The 26,212-nt window shown below is 38.7% G+C and overlaps 1 protein-coding gene across 1 annotated transcript in view; it reads left to right on the top strand.

Annotated features, from left to right (window-relative positions):
- Window positions 1-510: 510 nt before the first annotated feature.
- The window catches only part of tmem266 (transmembrane protein 266), a gene marked incomplete at both ends in the record, with an annotated part of 50,131 nt that continues 24,429 nt past the window's right edge, over window positions 511-26,212 (top strand). The window contains 8 exons of the mRNA XM_083893707.1: window positions 511-551; window positions 707-895; window positions 14,001-14,155; window positions 16,644-16,717; window positions 17,525-17,581; window positions 17,713-17,851; window positions 18,501-18,616; window positions 19,009-19,201. Of these exons, the coding sequence (XP_083749833.1) occupies window positions 511-551; window positions 707-895; window positions 14,001-14,155; window positions 16,644-16,717; window positions 17,525-17,581; window positions 17,713-17,851; window positions 18,501-18,616; window positions 19,009-19,201 (964 nt within the window). The remainder of the gene's footprint in view (window positions 552-706; window positions 896-14,000; window positions 14,156-16,643; window positions 16,718-17,524; window positions 17,582-17,712; window positions 17,852-18,500; window positions 18,617-19,008; window positions 19,202-26,212) is intronic.

A 26,212-nucleotide genomic window follows, 5' to 3' on the forward strand; every position in this document is an offset into this window, starting at 1 on the left:
TTACAAAAAAACTGAAAAGAAAGTACGAAAACAAATGGTTATTTCTTGATTAAGATGTCAAATTATAGTTATCTTCTTGCATTCCTCAACAGAAGTTTATGCTTGATTAATTTCTGACTTGATTAATCACTGTACATTGTTTTCCATTGAATTTAGCATTCTATTAAGTAGAGCTTCAAGAAAAAAACTAAATGTTTCTTATTTTACATTTGTATGTGAAAAAGTATGTTTATACAATTTCTAATTTATTTCCAACTGACTCTGAAATATCTGGTGTTTGAGCAATTGATTTTAATTTTAGTTTTAATTTGGATTTTCAGTCTGTTGTGATGACTGGCTGAAGTATTCATTTATTAAATAATTCACATTGTTAATTCTAGTTAAAAAAAACAAACAAAAAAAACACTATGTATAATAATACACTGGTAATAATTGTTATTGCGGTTTGAGACATGGAATTGCACAGCCATATGCTACACAACATATTTTAATAATAGAGATCAACTTGTCATGGCTCACCAGGTGATCGTGTCCTTGTCCAAAAAGCTCAGGTAAACAATATATTCACATATTAGTAAAAGTCCGGTGTGTAAAGAGTAGTGACATCTAACGTTGGGACAACAGATAACCCAATAAACCGACTGCTCCACTTCCACTCAGCCCTCTCTTCCCAAGATTGTAATGTATTTCTGTCTGTTTGTCTCAGGGTTCCTCCACACGCTGGACTTTCAGAGCTGGAGGTCATCTCCCAGCAGGTGGAAGAGGACAACCAGTGCGTGGCCCCCGTCCAACTGGTCAGCTTTGCTTACAGAGACTTGCCTCTGGCTGCCCTGGATATATCCCTCGCTGGTTCCCAGCTCATCTCGAATCCAGACGAGGAGGACAACAGAGACGGGTGAGTCGTCGCATAAATTCACTCCAAGGCCTCCCTATATATTTCCTATGTTCACTTGACAACATGTGAAAATGTAAAGATTTTTTAGGACGCTGTAAACAAGTTAGTTGAATGATAATCAATGACATTTCTTTGAATAATTTGTAAACTACAAAGGCAGGGATGTAATTAGATATATTGGCTTTCGCTGGCCACCGCAGCAACAAAGATATTAGAGATGTGGCGTCTGAGACATGTTGCTTGAAAGCACTACGTCCATAATTAAGGCAGAATTGCAATTAGCACAATCTATAATCTACCCTGGCAGAGAATAGCTCTGCTGTTGCTCTCTGTATTTCGCCTTTATTGCACATGGTAATTACACTTGACGTATTGAATCACTCCTCGTTTTATAGTAAAGTCTGGGACTCGGGGATATTCGGTGATAAATGTATTAGTGTCACCATTTTAAATGGACGATGCCTCGATTGATGTGTGCATTTCAGGTCAGTGACGGCAATTTCTCGCTACCAGACAAGCTTCTGTTTGTAATGTTGGTTTGATTCAGGGACCTCATGGCAGTGTTCTTTTTCGAGTCATGAGGTCTGCCTGTCCTGTGTTTGTGTTGTTTTGTTATCATCATATCTGCGTGCTGCAGGCCCATGACTCTCAGGACAGGACACACCCCTCCTCGTGCACCTACAGTCCACGGCTTGCAGCTCAGCACAGCATGACTCACATCCCCTCGGCTCGGCCAAGACGCTGGGCATCATACTTAGAAAGTCGACAAACAGCATAAGCTTGAATTAGAATATCCGGCATTTTGCCATCCATGCACCCGGTGTGACAGCCAGGCCCGACCAATGTCTCTGTGGGACAGAGGGCAGGGACAGATCGGTCCATGTCCCAAACACCCTCTCTCTCTCTCGCTCTCTCATCAACCTGTCTTTTGCTCAAAAAAAAGAAAAAAAAGAACAGGAAACACATACACGTAGCAGACGGCAGGGTCTGGCAGCCCCGCAAATATTATCATCACAGTGGGTGCACTCATATGGCACCGTACGACGCCCTGGTCCACCGGGATTTGGCATTTGCGCAGTGGAAAAGTCACGCACTGCCAAGATATGTCGCTGGCAGTTCAATTTAAAGCTGTGATGCGTGAATTTTAAGTATTAACAAATGTCTTTGCATTCAAAACATTGACAAATGCATCCATCTTCTACCGCTTTAACCCTCCACACGAAGGTGGTGCCAATCCCCGCTGAGATAGGGCGAAAGGCGAGGTACAACCTGGACATATCTATGGAAGTAAATCTGTGCCATCTGAGTTTGAATTCGAATTTCTAACACTGAATTTTTTTGCATCGAAATTAGACTTTGAATTTTAAAAACCACCAAATTTCAAGCACTGTTTTTTTTTCCCATTGATTTTTTTTCAACGTTGAAATAAATTCAGTGTAAAAAAATTAAATGTCTCAAAAAATTCAGTTGCAAAAAATTCGATGTCTCAGAAAATTCAGTCGCAAAAAATTAACTTGCAAAAACGTCAGTTAATATCCAGGTCACCAGAGAGAAGCAATCGATCCCTGCTTAAATATATATATATACTTAAATTATACTTGGATGAATTGAGACAGGGATCGATTGCTTCTCTCTGGTGACCCGGATATTAACTGACGTTTTTGCAAGTGAATTTTTTGCGACTGAATTTTTGCAAGTGAATTTTTTGAGACTGAATTTTTTGCAACTGAATTTTTTAACACTGAATTTTTTTACACTGAATTTTTTGACACATTGAATTTTTTTACACTGAATTTATTTCAACGTTGAAAAAAAATCAATGTCAAAAAAAAAACTTCAAAGTCTAATTTCGATGAAAAAAAAATTCAGTGTTAGAAATTCGAATTCAAACTCAGATGGCACAGATTTACTTCCATACAAATAACCAGTCTATCACAGGGACACATAGAGACAAGCAACCATCCACTCTCACACACCAATTTAGAGTGTCTAATTTGCCTAATCCCAAAATCTGCATATTTTTGGACTGTGGGGAGGAAGCTGGAGAACCTGGAGAAAACCCACACACACACACACAGGGAGAACATGCAAACTCCATGCAGTTCTGACCAGCTCCACACTGCGTGCCATATTTCTCAGAATAGTGGCGTTTAGATCTCGTGTTGCCTGGCGACATTCCCACGCTGCACAGAGGAAGTGATTAGTTTTATGTCAAGACAGTTGGAGGCAGCAGCAATATGGAGCCCATAAAGGTAGATGGCTGCAAACAGGATGTAGTACGACTGAAAAACACAAAGACGTGCGCACAAAAGTTACCCACACCTACTACTGCGCTACTGCTGTATACAGACACACACGCTCCCTCAGGTCAGGTCTGATAGTATTGCTTGTTTTCAGACGAAAAATGACACAGCTGTTCTGTTCACAAAGATGAAACAGAGGCAGAATAATAACATCACCACCGCAAGTTACAAACTAAAAAAAGTAATTCATTGCGATCAGAGAAACTTTCTTCCACTAAGAGCCAGTGAAGCTTAGACACATTTAGCATAATAATGATTTAACAATGCACGATCTGTCATCCACGCAGTGTTACAGTACGCTCAGTGAGTGTTATAGATTAGAATTCCTGATTTCCCATCATAGGGCTTTCTCGCATTGTTTATCGTTTATTGTCACACGGTCTGGTTCCTTGAGTGACTCATGTGTATACGATCAGAGGAATGACGCCAAGGTGAGACGCCGTAAAAGAGTTCGGATTAACCAAAACTATCACAGGCCCTAAGAACGGAGCAGGGAAGTGAGGTAGCTGTGTCGTTCTGTTCGGCTGTGTAAACTGTTTTTTTTTTTTTACCTTGTTCATGGACACTATGGATACATACTGTGGGATAATTTTAGCGCTTCGTAAATAGCTGCGCAGAGGAATGTAAGCCCACATTCATCGCCTCGCTGCAGGGGTTGCAGTGGCATGTGAGTGGATTTCGGTGGAAGCTACTATCATTTAAATGCCTGAAATTCCTGCGCGTTTAAGTCATGCTCTTTCCTCGATTGTGATTGTGCCCAGTTCATTAGGTCTTTCAATACTTGTTGTTGGAGGTTTTGTCTTATATTTCTGGTCAGTCACTGTGGTTTTTTATTATAGGGATGTGGTGTGAGAATAAGCGTGAAGGTCAATTGATTTAATGGCCAGAGATTGAAAAAAATGAAAGGCTTGAACTTGTGAACTGAGTCTAAATATTTGATGATGGCGCCTTGGTTTTGTTTTTACTGCTTTAAAAAAACAAAAAAAGAGAAGAATGCGCAGCAGAGATGCACGTTCAGTCTTCCAACGGCAGCTTCTCGTGGCTTTTTTAGAGGAGACGTGGGCAATTATGTAGGAGGTGGATGTTCTTGTGGACTACAAGGGGCACACGCAGCACATGCAGATTCTGTACAGAGGTGAGCCGGGTGAAATTATTTATAGATTGTACCATCTTCTCCAGAGCTTGCTGAAAAGTCCACAATAAAGAAGGTGTAATTTCATCTTATTTGTATATTTATTGTTCAAATGTATTTATATCTGTAATGTTGCGTCATTGCATCATTTCTTCTCCTTCCCAAATACCCACAGTGCAGAGAACATTTACTGTCTTCTCTCAGTTTTTTTTTTCTTTTTTTTTCATCTCCTAAAAGCTGCACTGGAGACAAATAATAAGGGGGACATCATCCTTAAATCCTTAAATCTTTCAGGTTGCAGAGTTCAGTTCAGAGGAAACACACCATAAAACACTGAAGACGAAAAAGACAGATAGTAAGTGTGCAGCAGCCTATAGCTGGAAGACAAACTCAGGACTTACCTGTGTTGTCACTTAAAAGTCCTAACTGTTCAACAAGACCCTCTTTTACATTTTAAAGTGCATACTTCTATGTTAATGTTCATCCACCTTGTACCTATACCACATATGCTTTTAGGGTCATGGTAGCCAATACAGCCTGGACTGGACAGGTCATCGGTCATCATTTTCCTTAGCCCTATTAGTCAGATATTTGAAGATATAACATGCAACATTTGTGCATTAGGTACATTATTGTTGAGTCGTGTACTTACCAACCTCAAACTATTTCAAACACTCTTTAAATCCATAGAAATCTGCATGTCTATTCAAGATAACAGACCGTTTAATTTGGTCCCCCTTTAAACATCATCCACTACTGTCTCTGCTGCGACCCATTGTGTGTACACTCTTAGAAATGAAAGTGTTAAGTAGGACCATATAAGGTTCTTCGGCTTGTCCTCATAGGAGAACCCTTTTTGGTTCCACCTGGAACCCTTAGTGTTACCAAGAACCCTTTTAAAACCCTTTATTCAGGAAAGAGGGTTTTAAAGGGTTCTCTGGATCAAAATAGTTCTTACTGGAAGCATTAGTGTTCCGAAAGAACCCTTGAAAAACAAATGGTTCCAGGTAGAACTTCAGCCCTTGTCGAAGAACACTTTTGGAACCCTTATTTCTAAGAGTGTAGTTGAAACTACTTTTTGCTTTTTTGGTGCATGTTTCCGCCGCTAAAGCTCTCCCTGTAAAGCGCGAAAATCCAGGAGAACAAATGAGACAAAAACACAACAATTCCCATAAAACAAGCTGCCCTAAACTAGGTATTGTGTTATTATTTGAATTGAGAGACCCCTAGCGGTAGACAGTATGTACTGCAGGTAAACAGACGTTTTTTCAAACAATCATCTGGTTTTGTGTGATTGTTTAAAATATAAGCATGAGCCCAGCTGACATAGGGCGAAAGGCGGGGTTTAGTATAAGCAAGTTGACTGTTTTTCGGATCTGGTTATGCGTGTCTATCTATTTTTTTAAGGTCCTTTTTACTTTCCCTCGACGACGCAATTTGCATGTATGCCATGATCGCTCATCTACAGTCATTTCAGAATTCACTTGTCACACATTTCAGATGACCTTTTGGATCAGACGACAGTTAAAGTAATGAAAACATTAATGAAACCAGGTTTTACGGGTTTTAATATGGTTGCAGTAACAGTGTAGTGTAGCGATACAGTCTGTGTAGACACTGGGCTTCACGTCCCTCCCTTGTCATAGGTTATCATCCCCATATCAGCCCGCCGCGCCGTCCACAGCCGCAGCAGCAGCAGCAGCAGCAGCAGCATATGCTGTTGATCTCCATCTGCCTTACTGAGAGGTACCGTATATGAGGCACTGCCGGAATGACAGATGGTTCATATGGGTCAACCTGCCACTTTGACTGGAGGAGAGTGGAGTTAGAGAGGGATAAAGAGAAGGATGGATGGATGGACAAATGGAGCAGCCGACCGTCGTCCGTGCTTTCATTCACAAAGCCGACAGATCACAAGGAAATGGCTCCATTCGACGAATGTCACACCTGTATCTGTCCATGTTGGACAGTAGTACGGGATTAACCTTGGGCCGCGTTGCTCGGCAACAGCCACAGTTGCTCAACCGATTCCGACGCTGGGTGGAATCTAGCATGTAAGATAATATTAGATTTGCCAACACCAACCTGGATTGATTACATTACTCAACGTAGCGCTCAGACATCCCCCCCCCCCCCCGTGGAATGAAGTTATCGCACCACTTTTCATTCTCCACAGCACAACTAATAAAGCAGCATGTCAGAATGCACATAATCAAAGCCGGGGGTTGAAAACGCTCAAGGTTGAAGCGAGATGGAATAATTAGAAAAATCTCGACTGTTCAATTCGAATCTGAAGAACCCAGTCAATAGCAATATTTCATGGGGATTTAGAACCAGAGCCATACCATACCTGCTCTGTGCTGAGGGGTGTGAGAAAAGAGACCCACACACACACACACATTCTTGTACTTGCTGCATACTGAGGACCGGGTTGCTGACAAAGTGAGGACCAGCATTTCCACTTTATAAATCAACACAATTACAAATATCTACTTCATGAATGACATCTATAAAGAACTACTGGTTGCAGTACCATAAAATGTCTGCAGGTGGAGCCACAGAGCAAAAAGGGTTGGAAAACTTTTTCGATTATTATTATTATTTTTTTTTAATTTTTGGTCCAAAATTTGACAAAAACGTCATACTATACTATGTCGTCCAAAATTTGAAAAATAAATTTGACCCAAAATCTTTCGTCCAAAATTAAAAAAAAAAAATTCACACTATACTATGTCGTCCAACATAGAAATTGTATATATTTTTAACAAATTGAGTATAGCATGTTATAGCAACCTAAGGAAGTGATTTCAATGAAAACAAAGTGAGGACCGGCCAAAATGTCCTCACCCCGTAAAAATGACCTCACTTTGTTGGTTAAAAACCCTCACTGGTCCTCAGTATGCCACAAGTACAAGAACACACACACACACACACACACACACACACACACACACACACACACACACACACACACACACACACTCTATTTCAAACACACAGAGGAACAGTCCTCTCCATCAAATTGGCTCTCTTGCCTGGCACCATGTGCGACACAATAGATGACATTTGAGTGCCGGGTTTGAGGGTTTGTTAATATTCACAGACATGCAAAGTGCGAGATTGCTTTTTAGGCTGAGAGCGAGGGAGATCAAGTGTCCTGGTGAAAACCCATTTATCAGGGACAGCTTGTCTGCAGCTCTGCACATGGAGCCCCATCCATCTCCATTTGCTGAGTATCTGTGGCCCATTTCTCTGGCAAAGACCAGCCCTGAATCTCGTCTGCTGGCTGCGACCATGGCGTAAGGACGCTATAGTTGTTGTTGTGATAATAGCCGGTCGTGTTCGGACATGAGTAGAATGGTCTAGGAAGATTTGGGGAATGTTGATGGGATACGAGAATGCGGTCAGATGTACTGGCACCATAACTGATGACCCCTTTTCATTTGATCCCTTAATTTAGTGCAGAAAAGTGTTTGCTAATTTCCCATGTGTGAGACCAGTAAAGATTAATTGCGATGAGACGTGGGAGCTCTGAAATGTACCATTGATTATCTATGATAATTTGACTTTATTCAGCATAAATATTGCTTAGCTGGTTCTCCTCTCTAAGGGCTTCTTTCCCTTTATTGGCCGCGATAACAAACGACTGCTGCGGTGATGCAGGAGAGGCTTCTGGAAGAAAAATTTAACTGGTAGTTGTCTCAATTGTCATGTGATCTAAGAGGACGGTGCATGTGTTTTTTCTCTAGAAAACTGAAGCTGTCGAGTGAAAAATATATGCATATATACCGATGTAGGAAATGTCTCTTTGACTTTACAAAGTAAGTTAAGGTGCAATAGTATCCTTGAACAGCCTGAATGAGACGGAGTCCTCCACACCTTTGCTGTTCAGTAGCCTGCAGGCTCACGGTTGTGGTCCATTTTTTCCCCCTCTGCCCAAACCTGCTGAGTACAGCAGATTGTCGTGAATTGGCTGAAGTTTACACCAGTGAGTGGAACCACAGAGCTACATAGTTATCACTACAGAAAGAAAACCTGAGAAGAGAGAGAGACAGAGAGACAGAAAACCTGAGTCAAGGAAAGTGGTTTCAAAATTCTGCAGGATTTGTATCTGACTTAGCCTTTTATCCCATCAAAGAACATATTGTACATTCAGTCCAAAACACATTTCTTACTGAAATCCAATGCGATATCTGATACAGGGAATACAATATAGCATCTTAAACTCATCATTAATATGAAAATGTTAACGTGTTATAATAAATACACGCTATTAGCATTAGTTAAGCTTTAATATATATTGAATTCATCATTTATAGCACATGAATACTCACTTAGTATGTAGTTTATAAACATATTTATAAATGTTTTACTGTGTCCAAATAGCTGCTGTACTCAAGCAGCCAATCAGCATCCACCTCCAACAAAAGAGCTATTTGATCGACTTACAAGGGACTGCTCTCTCACCTCTCTCTGTGTGTCCAGCAGTTTACATACTGACGAGTATTCATGCATTATAAATGATGAATTCAATATGTATTAATGCTTAACTAATGCTTAATAGTGTGTACTTATTATGAAGTGTTTTAGACACTCACCTTTTCGGATGTTAAAGCGGACCTAGACCGGAAGTTCCAATTATCGCTGTTCTTTAGTGTGTATCTGCGTCATTACCTCGTTTATGAAGCCCTGAAGTTCCGAAACCAACAGTTCAGCCACTGATGAGAACGCTATGTTTTATTGTAATCTCGGTGCTCAGCGAAATCTCTGAAAAAAAGCTGGCTGAAAAAATCTACGCTGGCTTGCCAATCACAACACACTCTGTCTTCTGGGTGTGAGATTTATGTCTGAAATATCGCGGCTGAGCACAGCGTCAGAAAAGACAGATTTCTATCGACTCGTTTACAGCAACTAGGAGGTTTTTGACCATAAAAACAAGTTAATGTATGTAAGTAGACCTCCATAACTCACATATATGTGCAACAGGACCACTCTATGTGACCTTTAATTGAAAAGGTTTATAAGATTTACTAAAGGTTTCTCAGTGGTTATGATGTAAAGCTCAAAAACATGTGCCTGCAACTTTGGTGTTTTCAGCCAAAGAGGCGGGCGGTGGCATCAGTGTTTCCCCACGCCTGAGGTGAGCCTTGCACACCTTTCTGAAAAGAACACCATAATTATTCCAACCGTCAGTGGTGACGTAAGAACGCCTTTAATGTGCTGTAGTTTTTTTTGTTTTGTTTTCAATCGAGCATTGTTGCTCTGTTGTGAAAAAAACAAGACATGAATCAAAAGTTCCACTCAATTATTTAGAGGACTGGCACTTGCAGCACGCGTCATTCAGAGAGAGACGTTATTTTATGTTTTCCGTTACGAGGCGTTTTCAGTTAGAGGTCAGGTGTTTGTAGTTGTTTACTCGCATGACTGTTACAATCAATACCCCCCGACAAGTCTTTCAGACTTATTACTTCTGAATAAAATATCACCCTTTTTCCCGGGCTCACTCTTTCACAAACACAAAAACAAGAGCACCCACCCCCCCCCCCCCCCCTCTGAATTAATTTCCTTTTAACTCGGGACCTAATGGGTTTACATTGTACTCTGTCCTCTTTCAATTACAGGAGACACTATAATGAAAGAGATGCTCTGTCGTGATAGGCTCCCCCCCCCCCCCCCCCACTTCACTGACTTACTTATCTGGGGCTGGAGCCAGCACAGTGTCCCGTCTGCAGTGTGAATGGGGGCCCCAACAAAGCCAGCAGATACACTTTCGTCCGTGCCAGTCACTCAGCCTGATTTCTGGTCATTCTGCCGCGGGCGGGAAGCTGGTGTCGTGTATAGCATGCCATCACTTCCATCTCAGGCCACTATTGATCTAATCCCTCTCTCTGCTCTGCTGTGCTGTGCTGTGCTGTTGGCTAAATTTCGATCTTCCTTCAGTGCGTTTTCCGCCGTAGCGGCCTGTTGATGTCTTTATGAACCTGTCCACAGCATTATGTATGTGTGGGTGTGGGGGATTGGTCGTGTGCGCATTAACCCATGAGGTATTGCCTATTGAATTCTAACCAGCTCTAACCCTGGGAGAGAGAGAGAGAGAGAGAGAGAGAGAGAGAGAGAGAGAGGGGTGATTTTCCTCCTTGACTTCCTTCACCACTGAAGCAGCCTCACTTTCCTCATGAATACTTCAGGTTTAAAGTGATTTCCACCAAATTTCCTGAGCTTGGAGTAATCCATCACTGCCATTAACTCTGCTTCTGGACAGTTTTGAACAGGTTTATTAAATTAACACATTTTCAGTTCAAAATGTATCGCGATTCCACACAGTATGAGTTTAAATAATGCGTTTCAGTGCCGAAGGTAAGTGAGGTGTCTCTTGGAGTGTGTCCGCAAGCTCATTCCATCCTTTAAATAATGGTCCACAAATGTGTGGTAACTGCGTGTTATGGCGTACCATTAGGTAAATGTTTCTTTTCCCTGGCTCTCGTACACAGGCAGATGGGGTTTGACTTTGCTCCTTGAGGAATAAATCAATGCTGGGAGGAAAGTCTCTATGGTAACTGCTAATGATACCTTTACCCTCCGCTGCCTCTTTGCCACCCCAGGTGTTGAGCTCCCTAATCTGTTGGTATTGGCTGGTACAGAGGACTGAATGCACCAGTTAGCCTCTGGGAGAGCATCGACACAGTGTGGCAGAGCTCCAGCCTCTCTGCTGACCTTGATGAAAGATGGAAAGGTCCAGCTCCTCCTGCAGAATGACACCACTCAGCACAATCACCAATCTTTTTTTTTTCCCCACCTCAGAGGATAACTCAATTACTCAACTACCATTTTGGACCACCGTGTTTTACTATTGCCCACAATGGACAAAACAAAATAACTTGAGATTTGATTCTAACTGAAGGCTATGAGTGTTCTCCAGCACAGTTGGCATAGGAAGGGAAGTCTAATCTATCTATCTACCCACCTAAATAAACTGAATGACCAGGGTTTTTTTTACCATATTCCAAGATGACAATGCCAGGATTCATCAAGCTCAAATGGAGCATCCGACATCATTTTCTCACATAGGTCGAGTCCAGGGCCCACGGTTGGAGTTTACATGTTCTCCCTGTGTGTGTGTGTGATTTCTTCGGGGTTCTCCGTCTTCCTCCCACAGTCCAAAATCATGCCCTATGTCAGCTGAGATAGGCACAGCACCCCCCCACGACCCTCCGGTGCAGGATAAGGCGGTAGATGATGGATAGATGGGTTGAATCCAAATCTTAACCCCGTTGAGGATATTATTTTGGATGTCCTGGACCTTGTTAACACAGTCGTCCAACTCTCGCATCATCAATACAAGATCCTGGCAAACAAAAACAGTACCACCGATTGAAATGACTGTGACATTGCCCAAAAAAAATAATAAATTGCCTTCTTTTTAAGGACTGGCAGTGTAGTTTTGCCATGATTTCTACTGAAAATGGTTCTCATTAAATGTTTCATTGTGCTTTCCAACTGGCCACGAAACAAGAGACCATTAGTTATAAACAGGACAACTTTTCTTTTTTTTTACATAAATAAATGTTAATAGAATTCTCCCATTTTTTCACAAGTATATAGATCACAGGAGATCTGCTCCACCCCCCTGATTATTTATTCATGTTGCTCTGCAACTACACCAAATAAGAAGAATAACAAATAGAGCATTGAAAAACAATGGGCTCCTTGCACTGGATAGTGTTCATGGCCTAATAAGTTAACAAGCAGGAAACATGATTAAACTCAATCAGCATCGTCCCCGGCTCTATCTTTTTTCATTCCTCTTCCTCCAACTCTCCATCCTTCCTCTCCTCGGCTCCAGTTTTGGACGAGTTCCAGTGCCTTTGAACCGACTGCACTCTGCTCTTCTTTCAGCGTTTGCCACCTTCATTCTGAGCAAGAGGAGAGAGTCGAATAGATTGCGTCCGCTCTTGTCATCTGACAAAGTTTGCCTGTAGCGTTCATCCTTTGGGGGACAGATGACAACGGATAGCTGCTGATTTTCTAAGGAACATATACTGCCTTTTTCTCTGTGTTGCCTCGGAGAAAGTACCTTTACTCTTAACACACACACACACGCACAGAGTCTGGTTTCTATGGCATTACAGTAACTTACATTCATTCGACATGTCTTTACATTAAAATGCAATAATTTACATTATGAGGACTTGCTTTATGTACCCCATAAGGAAGTTGCATCCCCGTAATATGACTGTATACAGATGTAGGTCCCCACAACATGAGTAATACCTGGAACATATATCTCTCTCACACACACACAGACAGTTACACACACCTTTTTTTGCATCTGGAAAGTTGTCATTATTTATTGGTCATAAATCCCCAAGAGTCATTGGCAGTCACCGTTTCTGATAAGTGGAATTTGCTGCAGAGAGCAGGAATGGATTTGAGGCAGGTTTGGCACTCTCATTTTAAGGCACATTGCACCTGGACAAAGAGCAAGCACACCGGGACACGGGCACACTCCAAACTAATGGAATATATATTGCAACGTGGAGAGAGATGTATAAGTATTGGCTGCTGAACCACTGTCGGGAAGGACAGAATGAATAAGGCACCGATTCTGGGAACAGAAATTATGAACCATCCAAATCTCTGTCAGTCATTTGCTTCACTCTCGTGGTCTCGGAACAACCAGCGCAATACAGGAGAGTGACCGTAAATCAGCGACGGTATTGTCACTGGGCATTCTTCTTTCTAAAGGTATGTGACTGAATCCCAGTGTCTTGCAGCCAACCTGTAACTAGTCACTCCAGTAAAAAAAAAAAAAAAAAAACTCAGGTTCAAACATGAAAAAAGCAACTGTCAAGCCACAATGTTGGCTTTCAACCAGGCAGTCAGCTAACCAGTTTTCCGAACAAGGACTTTGTCCTGTCACTCAGTCAAGCAGCAGGAAGGTGAATTAAGCAGGTGACACTCCAATTTCCAATTATTGGAAAAACTTTGACAAAATTAACACTTCATTGTCTTTAAGAGTATGTGGGGCCACGTCATCCATGGCTGATATTGTTTAATCTCTTGGTGCCATAATATACAGTGTATTATTATGTTCTGATGCCCCCCCCCCCCCCCCCCCATGCATGAATGTGGATTAAAACACATGTCGTGTAATCTGTATCCCAAAATAGGCACAAACAAAGGGATGGCTTGTTGGAGTCGATTACACAACCTAGTGGTGATATGTAAGACGAGGGCTGTTAAAAAAGACAAATGAAGGCATGAGTCATTAGTTTTGAGATGAGATGAGGGAAGGGTAAAAAAAATCACGTGCACATAATTACCTCATACATCTCTGTGCCAATATTGGTATGTATGTGTTAAAGTTATGGGTGTTTTTTTTTTTTTTATCATATTCTCTACATTTGTGTCATTTGCATGCAGAATAATCGCCCTCTGCTGTAAAAAAAAAAAACATGCCCTATACGATGTGTGACGCTGCTTGTGTTTTATTGATTTGCCCTTGTTGGCCGGCTGTCAGATGTGCTCTATGTAACAGCATTACATATTAAAGTAACGCCACAACACGACCTACCATTTATCTTCATACCCTCAGCTCTTCTAACCGCCTTCTCTGTGTCTCTGAACCCCTCCCTCCCTCCCTCCCTCCCTCCCTCTTCCCAACACTCAGGTCAAACTGGCTGAAGCCATGCTGTGGGAGAAGAGCGGCGCTGTGGCAGGTGTGTCTGCTGTCAGCGGGCTTCAACTGTTTCCTGGTGGCTTGTGTCATCCTGGTGGTGCTGCTGCTGATGCTGGAGCTGCTCATAGACACCAAGCTCTTGCAATGTGAGTTACAGCAAACGAAAGTGACAATCGAAAGAATGATACAGTTGTGGTTTGGGGAGTTTGTTCCACTCGTCTGCACTCCACTCTTGGAAAGTAGACCACTCAGCACAGTTGTTTACTAATTATTACACAAAGGCACTGGGTCAGTGTACAGACTACAAATAAAGACCCGACACAAAGGAACGGCTTCTCAAGACTCTTAATTAGCACAAGAGCTGTTTTTTTTTTAAAGAGGTTACAGCAGTAAAGTGGATTACATCTTTTTTTTTTTCACAATGTGGATAAGGAAATAACATTTAACTGCACTTGGTAATGCTTTTCTCACATATACATCTATCATGGTCCTGGCAAAAGTTGAGAAAATGTCTCTCTTACATTCACACAACCAAGTTAATGTGTGAAGTACCACATCTGAAAATGAGGTCACTGTTCTCAAAAATATCAACAATTGACCCATTTGGCTTATTATTGTTTTTTTTTTACCCTTTAAAGGACCAATGTGCGATATTTAGATGTGTTTATTGGCAGAGATTCAGAATCTAATCACTTTAAATAAAAATGTGTGTGTTTGGAGAATATAATATAAGCCTTTCATATGTACTTAATGAACAAGGAAAGTTTTCTGAGCTTAAGATCCTCTCTGGGTTCCCTGATCTGCTTGGAAACGGGATATGTGAGCAGAGGAGTCCTCAGTTTGTCTCGCCAATAATCAATCTTCCTCATTTTTAGTCATTGGACTTTTAATGACAAGTCAATCTATCAATACATCCAACACACATAGCCATATTCATTTCCTCGTATTAGCAGTCTGTGAATGTTGTATTTACAGTGGGGTGCTAAAAAGGTCATACTTGACTATACAAGAATATTTGACTTTTTTTTTTTTTTTTTTTAAACGTGCAGAGGATTGTAAACATTATCTGTTAACCCCGTCTATACATCTGCGTGTATCACTGATCATGTGAGACTGAGATCGGTCATGGCCTGGGGAATATAACCCTCTCATTAGTATTCCTCAGCGAAACACGAAACCCCCGGTGGTCTCAACACCGGTGTGACCCCATGTCGCACCCAGCGCAGGCTCGGTGGAAACATCCTCATCTATCATACGTCTAAAGTCCAGAGGTTGTGACATGTGCGATGTCAGAGAGCTGAATGAAGAACAATGTCGCTCACTACTGTATCTGAATGCTTTTGAGTCTTGGCTTCGTTCCTCTGGGACAAACTGACACTGCGAAGGGAGATTAGTGGACAAAGACATCGGGCAATGCAGAGTTGGCCGGTGCACGAGTGCGGGGACGATGGGAGGAAGATGAATGGACTGATGGACAGATCAGTGAACACGGCAAACAAAGACAGATGGCAGGGAGAGCTGGTGCGTGACGAGAAATTTACTCATCTGACAGCCAAGTGGTGTTTGAGGCTGCTAACTATTAGCTTGAGGAATAGACAGGAAGATTCAGATACATGTAGTATTTGACAAATTTGTGCTTTTAAAGATGTTAGTTCATGTCTGTTTATATTTTTCCAACACCATGAAAAGCAGGGATTTGTTATTTTTGAATAATGATCATATCCTACACAGAATTAACTATTACCCTTGGTATATTGCTGTGGGAATGATACACAACTCCTTATATGGACATCCTCAGGGCGTGTTTGCAGGTCACACCTTCAGGCTTTTACAAAATGCATTTTTCGTCGTCTTATGTTGTTGTTGAGTCAAATATATGATTCATCTTATATCACTTTTTTATTATTTTGAACTGGGAATAGCGTTAATTTTGCATAAGTCACAAATTAGACCGTTTTTATTTTGTTTATGTTCATTAAATACAAGCCAAGCAAACTTTGAACTGTGTATTATATCCACATTTCACAAATGAAATCTAATTTTAGAGTTTATAGGTGCATTATGTAATAAATCTAAAGCTAAACTCTCCATAAAATCCTCCTAATATGTCACAGAGACTCAGGAATAATGTTCATATAACAAACTGAACTCACCACCAACAACAGTACAGACAAAACCTACTGCCGTCTACCAATCATTGCAGTCAGAAGAGTCTCAGCTGCCAGTTGCATCAAAAAATGAAATCTAAAAAACCTTTGTATTTTGAATTTGAATGTAGTAACCGTTTTTGGCCACATTCTTACATATGGCGCCTTTAATTTTTGTTTAGGTGTGTTCACATAGTTGGTGAGGACAATAGACACTCTACATTGCACATATCTTATGCTCTGTGTTCTAAGGTTAATTACGTGCTGCATCATGTCAATTGACCTCTGCTGCCACCGACTGGCTTTACCTCACACCACACCTTAGGTGATGTGTGTCTAAGACTACCATCACAGCATTTGCCTGGCATTATACACAAAGTGTGCCTGACGATATTCTGCCATATCAACACCAGCGTATATACAGCATCTATCTTTCTCTGTGACATAAAAAAAGAACCTAACCAGTGAATCTGTTTCATTCCCACAGTTAATAACGCATTCCAGTTTGCCAGCATCATCCACTGGATCAGCCTGGCTATCCTGTCCGTCTTCTTCACCGAGGTGAGTCTAACAGGTGATGCAGTTGGCATTCCGTTAATGCTATTTAATAATAATTACACTTAAATATGCCCCACTCCACCACATGTTTTGATTTCCTTTAGTGAAGGTGAACTTATACACAGCGAATAGCATAGACTGTATACTGCTACGTGAATGTTGGCACAGTTGGTCCTCCTCGGGTTATTCCATTGATCCACAACAAAAATACTCAGATGCAGATGAAGCTGTGCCACTAGTTTTAAATTATTTTGGAGCCTCAGGTGTGCTTGTATTGATTACCATTTTCTTTTCTGCCAGCCACATTTGTCTGCGTTCCCTGCACTCGATCACAACACGGCTAACTTTTTTTTTTTTTTTCTCCCCCAGTCTTCACTTATCAATAAAAGCGAGTTCTCGGTGTTAAATTGAAACAGTGGAAAACGGCAATAGGCTGGCTACCGCAACCTTGACTGTCTGAAATGAGAATGGGGGTTAGGGAATAGCAGGAGAGTAACCGAGAGAAAAGGAGGGAGTCGTTTGCCCTCTGCGGCCCCTGCTGAGTCAGCACGAGGAACCAAATGTGGTGTCTGTAATATAACACATATCTTACCATCTGTGTTGTGTTTGAATTTGGTGTCATTGATTAATTACCAGTGGAGGGACAAAAGAGATCTGAATCACAACTGCAAATGGCATTTATACTCCCCTCTGCTCCCCTGCCGCCATCAGCCAGTCTCTCTTGGTTTTAAAAAATGCCCTTGTTTTCTTCAGTCTTACCTTGAGACTAACATGCTCCGTCTCCATTTCTGTCCCCCTGGTCTGGATCAGACTGTGTTCAGGATCGTGGTGTTGGGGATATGGGATTACATCGAGAACAAAGTAGAGGTAAGCTCCCATGGGTCCCATTAGTCCTGACTCTCACTGCAGTGTCATTCACTCAATGTCATACCTCGATGCGGGAACAGTGCAAAGCTGCAGACACACCAGGTAATCTGGTCCGTGTGTATTTTGCTCAGGTGTTTGATGGAGCTGTCATCGTCCTCTCTCTGGCCCCCATGGTGGCCTCCACTGTGGCCAACGGCCCCAGCAGCCCCTGGGACGCTATTGGTCTCATCATCACACTGCGCATCTGGAGGGTGAAGAGGATCATCGATGGTGAGGATGGGAGGGGCCGTCGTCCCCTGTGTCCTGTCCTTTACTGTCAGGTCACAGAGATGGATACTGCAGTCTGCGCTTTGTGGTAGTTTGTTAAGTCCGGTCTTGAGCTCGAGTCATTAAAAAAACACAAAAGCAGGACAACATGTGTTGTCATAAACCTGTGGATCTCACACAATAGCTTCCACTTGATTTGTTTTTAAACATAGGTGCACATTTAAGAAATCATTTTATTCACTGTAAGGAAAAAAAAAAAAACTGCTTATGTAGCATTGTTGCCCCCCCTGGTGTTTATTTTTCAGTATAACACAGCGCCTCTGCAGAAGCTGCCCCAAATATGTTGACACATTAAAAACACCATCTAGTACAGCACTGCAAAAATACTGACTTCATCTTTTCAAAGAGAATTTCAGCTCAAAACTGAACCACAGCAATGCCATTGTGTTCACCTGGTATGTTACAGTGTGTTAGTCCTAGATATACGCAGGCTTTATTTATATAGATAACTGTGTGGTATAACCTAGAAAATCCACTGTGTATAAGATGTATAAATAAGTCAGCGTAGTATTTATTTCAAATTAGAATAAACAACTATCCAATGTGTGTTTTTTGAGAAATTAACTGACAATATTATGTCCTGTCTTTCTAGCATATGTGCTGCAAGTGAAGGTGGAGATGGAGCTGGAGATCCAACAGTACGAGAAGGCCAAGGCCGTGAGGGATGAACAGCTTGACCGTCTCACTCAGATCTGTCAGGAACAGGCAGTATGTCCTCTCATCTCTCACATAAGTAAAAAAAAAATTAACTGAATTCAACCAACAGAGGGCAGCAGAGTACAAAACAGGATGAGAATGGGCTATTATTCACTCATATAGTCTTAAAATATGTGTACCAGAATAGTACCACCTATCATTATTATTAGATATAATATTTTTCCTACTATCACATACCCATAAGCACACTTTACTGTATATGCAATGGTCAGCTATGATGCCCTTAATGCAAATATTGCATATGCATATTGTTATGTTTTAACATAAGTGGATGATCTATCAGGTAAAATAAACAGTTTGAGATTAGATTGTATGTGTTTCTGAACTGAATAACATAAAGGAAAACATGACTTTGTTTCCCATCGTCTCCTCTTTGCTTTCAGTTTGAGATCAGGCAGCTGAGGGCTCACCTGGCCCAGCAGGACCTGGATCTAGTGGCAGAACGCGAAGCAGCGATGCAGATCCACCATATGTGGGGTAAACAAAGCAGCGCTTTCCAGGAAGTGGACGGACTGTCACCTCGCGTCTCTGAGCATCATGGTCCTACTAAAGCTCGAGAGCCAGGGGGGCCTGCAGGTAAATGTCTACTGCTACAGTAGAATTGTCTTTCAAAGAGATCCTGGCTGTGTTTTTAACCTTAATCCAAGTCCACATACACATAAGTGACTGGTTAAATGAAGAAAAAAAATGTGTAGGTTTAAAAAAAGCGTATTTATCCTTTTATAGGAATATAACAAATCTCGGGCTGCTATTTCGACATTTTCTGGTGATGCAAAACAGTCAAAATCAGTCATCTCATTGTGCCACATCATTTATCATTTATCATATCATCAGCTATCATTTTTTTTTCAAAAATGCTTTATTGAACATAGTATCAAAAACATTTTGCAGTGACAAACTCTTGGTATGTAACAATTATTAAACTCAAAATCATGTTCATACCTCCTAATGAATCCTGTTAATCACTTACAACAAATACAGATATATTATAGAAAGATAAATATTTAAGAATTGAAAAGAAAATAGAATAAAATAAGTAAAACATAAGAAGAGAATGCACGTTGCATGTTGAGCGGTATACAAAAGGAAACTTAGCAAGGGGTTAAATTAAATTGGGACATTTTGTACATTCTTTATACAAATCATTTTCCTAAGCATTCCACACCGAAAGTCGACATTTATGTATGGTCATAAGAATTATTTTGTGAATTTAGTTTTCAATCTACAATTATGGATTTCTATCAACCAATCATATAAGGATTTCCACAGGATTTGGATCGTGTAACAGTTTCTACATTTGTTTTACATAAATAACAGTTTTCCACTTCAAATTTAAATATTGCTCTAATGAATTCATTAGATGGGTAAATCTCATTCATAGTTTTAAAATGTATTTCTTCATATTTAGCGGGAATTGGTAATTTCAAGAATTTTGTTCTCAAAGCCCGAATTTCAGATTTCTTATAATTCTGGAGAATAATAATGTGTCCCAGGGTACATTGTTTTTACCAAGGACTGCCTCAGAAATATATTATTGGATTTTTTTGTCTGACATCTGACATCATCTATCTATTATTCTTGATCATCTGAATGAGTACTGTTGGAATATTTTGCATTACCTTGACATAATCTTTAACAGAACAATCTAAGTTATACGTATGATTAAATTCATGTAGTTTCAGTATCTTGCCATTTCTATCCATCAGACGCATGACTGACCAGTTTTGATTCCTCATACAGTTTTCCATAAATATAGATTTTCTTCTGCTTCTAAATCAGTTTCCAGTGTGAAAGCACTTGTTGGTGGAAGGCAGATAGTTACTCATGAGTTTATTCTTTAAGAACAATCAGTGCTTCAGTGTATCTAAGATAAAATTATGTTCAACAGAGTCAAATGCTTTATAGAAATCCAAAAATAGCATAAAATCATCATCATCTATTAAATCAACATCATCATTGAGGTCCTGAACCAAGCGAATGTTGTTGTGGATGGATATTTCTTTGAGAAGATCTTTGATATGCCTGATTTTAATCTTGCTGGCAACACTGACTTGAAAAAGGTTATAATCTATATTTAAAAGGGTTATAGGTCTTAAATTGCCCAGGTGTCCCATATCTTTCCAAAGTTTAGATATGAATTTTATTGGACCATTTTTCATTGTTGTAAGAAATCCTTCATCCAAAATTTGATCAAAAAGTCATACTATAGTATGTAGTCCAAAATTTGACCAAAATGTCATAGTATGTCGTCCAAAATTTGACCAAAATGTCATGGTAAAGTATGTCGTCCAAAATTTGACCAAAAAGTCATACTATAGTATGTCTATCAAAATTTGACCAAAAAGTCATGGTATAGTATGTCGTCCAAAATTTGACCAAAAAGTCAAAGTAAAGTATGTAGTCCAAAATTTGACCAAAAACTCATACTATAGTATGTCTATCAAAATTTGACCAAAAAGTCATGGTATAGCATGTCGTCCAAAATATGACCAAAAAGTCATACTATAGTATGTCGTCCAAAATTTGACCAAAAAGTCATACTATAGTATGTCTATCAAAATTTGACCAAAAAGTCATGGTATAGTATGTCGTCCAAAATTTGACCAAAAAGTCAAAGTAAAGTATGTAGTCCAAAATTTGACCAAAAAGTCATACTATAGTATGTCTTCCAAAATCTGACCAAAAAGTCATGGTATAGTATGTCGTCCAAAATTTGACCAAAAAGTCATGGTATAGTATGTCGTCCAAAATTTGACCAAAAAGTCATACTATAGTATGTCTTCCAAAATTTGACCAAAAAGTCATGGTATAGTATGTCGTCCAAAATTTGACCAAAAAGTCAAAGTAAAGTATGTAGTCCAAAATTTGACCAAAAATCTATCAAAATTTGACCAAAAAGTCATGGTATAGTATGTCTTCCAAAATTTGACCAAAAAGTCATACTATAGTATGTCTTCCAAAATTTGACCAAAAAGTCATGGTATAGTATGTCCTCCAAAATATGATTAAAAAGTCATACTATAGTATGTCGACCAAAATTTTCCGCAAAAGTCATGGTATAGTATGTCTTCCAAAATTTTACCAAAAAGTCATACTATAGTATGTCTTCCAAAATTTGACCAAAAAGTCATAGTATAGTATGTCGTCCAAAATATGACCAAAAAGTCATACTATATTATTTCGTCCAAAATATGACCAAAAAGTCATGGTATAGTATGTCGTCCAAAATTTGACCAAAAAGTCAAAGTAAAGTATGTAGTCCAAAATTTGACCAAAAAGTCATACTATAGTATGTCTATCAAAATTTGACCAAAAAGTCATGGTATAGTATATCGTCCAAAATTTGACCAAAAAGTCATACTATATTATGTCTTCCAAAATTTGACCAAAAAGTCATGGTATAGTATGTCTTCCAAAATTTGACCAAAAAGTCATACTATAGTATGTCTTCCAAAATTTGACCAAAAAGTCATGGTATAGTATGTCGTCCAAAATTTGACCAAAAAGTCAAAGTAAAGTATGTAGTCCAAAATTTGACCAAAAGGTCATACTATAGTATGTCTTCCAAAATTTGACCAAAAAGTCATGGTATAGTATGTCGTCCAAAATTTGACCAAAAAGTCATGGTATAGTATGTCTTCCAAAATTTGACCAAAAAGTCATGGTATAGTATGTCGTCCAAAATTTGACCAAAAAGTCATACTATAGTATGTCTTCCAAAATCTGACCAAAAAGTCATGGTATAGTATGTCGTCCAAAATTTGACCAAAAAGTCATGGTATAGTATGTCGTCCAAAATTTGACCAAAAAGTCATACTATAGTATGTCTTCCAAAATTTGACCAAAAAGTCATGGTATAGTATGTCGTCCAAAATTTGACCAAAAAGTCAAAGTAAAGTATGTAGTCCAAAATTTGACCAAAAATCTATCAAAATTTGACCAAAAAGTCATGGTATAGTATGTCTTCCAAAATTTGACCAAAAAGTCATACTATAGTATGTCTTCCAAAATTTGACCAAAAAGTCATGGTATAGTATGTCCTCCAAAATATGATTAAAAAGTCATACTATAGTATGTCGACCAAAATTTTCCGCAAAAGTCATGGTATAGTATGTCTTCCAAAATTTTACCAAAAAGTCATACTATAGTATGTCTTCCAAAATTTGACCAAAAAGTCATAGTATAGTATGTCGTCCAAAATATGACCAAAAAGTCATACTATATTATTTCGTCCAAAATATGACCAAAAAGTCATGGTATAGTATGTCGTCCAAAATTTGACCAAAAAGTCAAAGTAAAGTATGTAGTCCAAAATTTGACCAAAAAGTCATACTATAGTATGTCTATCAAAATTTGACCAAAAAGTCATGGTATAGTATATCGTCCAAAATTTGACCAAAAAGTCATACTATATTATGTCTTCCAAAATTTGACCAAAAAGTCATGGTATAGTATGTCTTCCAAAATTTGACCAAAAAGTCATACTATAGTATGTCTTCCAAAATTTGACCAAAAAGTCATGGTATAGTATGTCGTCCAAAATTTGACCAAAAAGTCAAAGTAAAGTATGTAGTCCAAAATTTGACCAAAAGGTCATACTATAGTATGTCTTCCAAAATTTGACCAAAAAGTCATGGTATAGTATGTCGTCCAAAATTTGACCAAAAAGTCATGGTATAGTATGTCTTCCAAAATTTGACCAAAAAGTCATGGTATAGTATGTCGTCCAAAATTTGACCAAAAAGTTATACTATAGTATGTCTTCCAAAATTTGACCAAAAAGTCATGGTATAGTATGTCTTCCAAAATTTGACCAAAAAGTCATAGTATAGTATGTCCTCCAAAATATGACCAAAAAGTCATACTATAGTATGTCGTCCAAAATTTGACCAAAAAGTCATGGTATAGTATGTCGTCCAAAATTTGACCAAAAAGTCATGGTATAGTATGTCGTCCAAAATTTGACCAAAAAGTCATACTATAGTATGTCTTCCAAAATTTGACCAAAAAGTCATGGTATAGTATGTCGTCCAAAATTTGACCAAAAAGTCAAAGTAAAGTATGTAGTCCAAAATTTGACCAAAAATCTATCAAAATTTGACCAAAAAGTCATGGTATAGTATGTCTTCCAAAATTTGACCAAAAAGTCATACTATAGTATGTCTTCCAAAATTTGACCAAAAAGTCATGGTATAGTATGTCCTCCAAAATATGATTAAAAAGTCATACTATAGTATGTCGACCAAAATTTTCCCCAAAAGTCATGGTATAGTATGTCTTCCAAAATTTTACCAAAAAGTCATACTATAGTATGTCTTCCAAAATTTGACCAAAAGTCATGGTATAGTATGTCTTCCAAAATTTGACCAAAAAGTCATAGTATAGTATGTCGTCCAAAATATGACCAAAAAGTCATACTATATTATGTCGTCCAAAATATGACCAAAAAGTCATGGTATAGTATGTCGTCCAAAATATGACCAAAAAGTCATACTATATTATGTCGTCCAAAATATGACCAAAAAGTCATGGTATAGTATGTCGTCCAAAATTTGACCAAAAAGTCAAAGTAAAGTATGTAGTCCAAAATTTGACCAAAAAGTCATACTATAGTATGTCTATCAAAATTTGACCAAAAAGTCATGGTATAGTATATCGTCCAAAATTTGACCAAAAAGTCATAATATATTATGTCTTCCAAAATTTGACCAAAAAGTCATGGTATAGTATGTCGTCCAAAATTTGACCAAAAAGTCAAAGTAAAGTATGTAGTCCAAAATTTGACCAAAAAGTCATACTATAGTATGTCTATCAAAATTTGACCAAAAAGTCATGGTATAGTATATCGTCCAAAATTTGACCAAAAAGTCATACTATATTATGTCTTCCAAAATTTGACCAAAAAGTCATGGTATAGTATGTCTTCCAAAATTTGACCAAAAAGTCATACTATAGTATGTCTTCCAAAATTTGACCAAAAAGTCATGGTATAGTATGTCGTCCAAAATTTGACCAAAAAGTCAAAGTAAAGTATGTAGTCCAAAATTTGACCAAAAGGTCATACTATAGTATGTCTTCCAAAATTTGACCAAAAAGTCATGGTATAGTATGTCGTCCAAAATTTGACCAAAAAGTCATGGTATAGTATGTCTTCCAAAATTTGACCAAAAAGTCATGGTATAGTATGTCGTCCAAAATTTGACCAAAAAGTCATACTATAGTATGTCTTCCAAAATTTGACCAAAAAGTCATGGTATAGTATGTCTTCCAAAATTTGACCAAAAAGTCATAGTATAGTATGTCCTCCAAAATATGACCAAAAAGTCATACTATAGTATGTCGTCCAAAATTTGACCAAAAAGTCATGGTATAGTATGTCGTCCAAAATTTGACCAAAAAGTCATGGTATAGTATGTCGTCCAAAATTTGACCAAAAAGTCATACTATAGTATGTCGTCCAAAATTTGACCAAAAAGTCATGGTATAGTATGTCGTCCAAAATTTGACCAAAAAGTCATGGTATAGTATGTCGTCCAAAATTTGACCAAAAAGTCATGGTATAGTATGTCGTCCAAAATTTGACCAAAAAGTCATGGTATAGTATGTCTTCCAAAATTTGACCAAAAAGTCATGGTATAGTATGTCGTCCAAAATTTGACCAAAAAGTCAAAGTAAAGTATGTAGTCCAAAATTTGACCAAAAATCTATCAAAATTTGACCAAAAAGTCATGGTATAGTATGTCTTCCAAAATTTGACCAAAAAGTCATACTATAGTATGTCTTCCAAAATTTGACCAAAAAGTCATGGTATAGTATGTCCTCCAAAATATGATTAAAAAGTCATACTATAGTATGTCGACCAAAATTTTCCCCAAAAGTCATGGTATAGTATGTCTTCCAAAATTTTACCAAAAAGTCATACTATAGTATGTCTTCCAAAATTTGACCAAAAGTCATGGTATAGTATGTCTTCCAAAATTTGACCAAAAAGTCATAGTATAGTATGTCGTCCAAAATATGACCAAAAAGTCATACTATATTATGTCGTCCAAAATATGACCAAAAAGTCATGGTATAGTATGTCGTCCAAAATTTGACCAAAAAGTCAAAGTAAAGTATGTAGTCCAAAATTTGACCAAAAAGTCATACTATAGTATGTCTATCAAAATTTGACCAAAAAGTCATGGTATAGTATATCGTCCAAAATTTGACCAAAAAGTCATACTATATTATGTCTTCCAAAATTTGACCAAAAAGTCATGGTATAGTATGTCTTCCAAAATTTGACCAAAAAGTCATACTATAGTATGTCTTCCAAAATTTGACCAAAAAGTCATGGTATAGTATGTCGTCCAAAATTTGACCAAAAAGTCAAAGTAAAGCATGTAGTCCAAAATTTGACCAAAAGGTCATACTATAGTATGTCTTCCAAAATTTGACCAAAAAGTCATGGTATAGTATGTCGTCCAAAATTTGACCAAAAAGTCATGGTATAGTATGTCTTCCAAAATTTGACCAAAAAGTCATGGTATAGTATGTCGTCCAAAATTTGACCAAAAAGTCATACTATAGTATGTCTTCCAAAAT

The sequence above is a fragment of the Microchirus variegatus genome (genome assembly GCF_963457635.1).
Source record: "Microchirus variegatus genome assembly, chromosome: 8".
NCBI lineage: Eukaryota > Metazoa > Chordata > Actinopteri > Pleuronectiformes > Soleidae > Microchirus > Microchirus variegatus.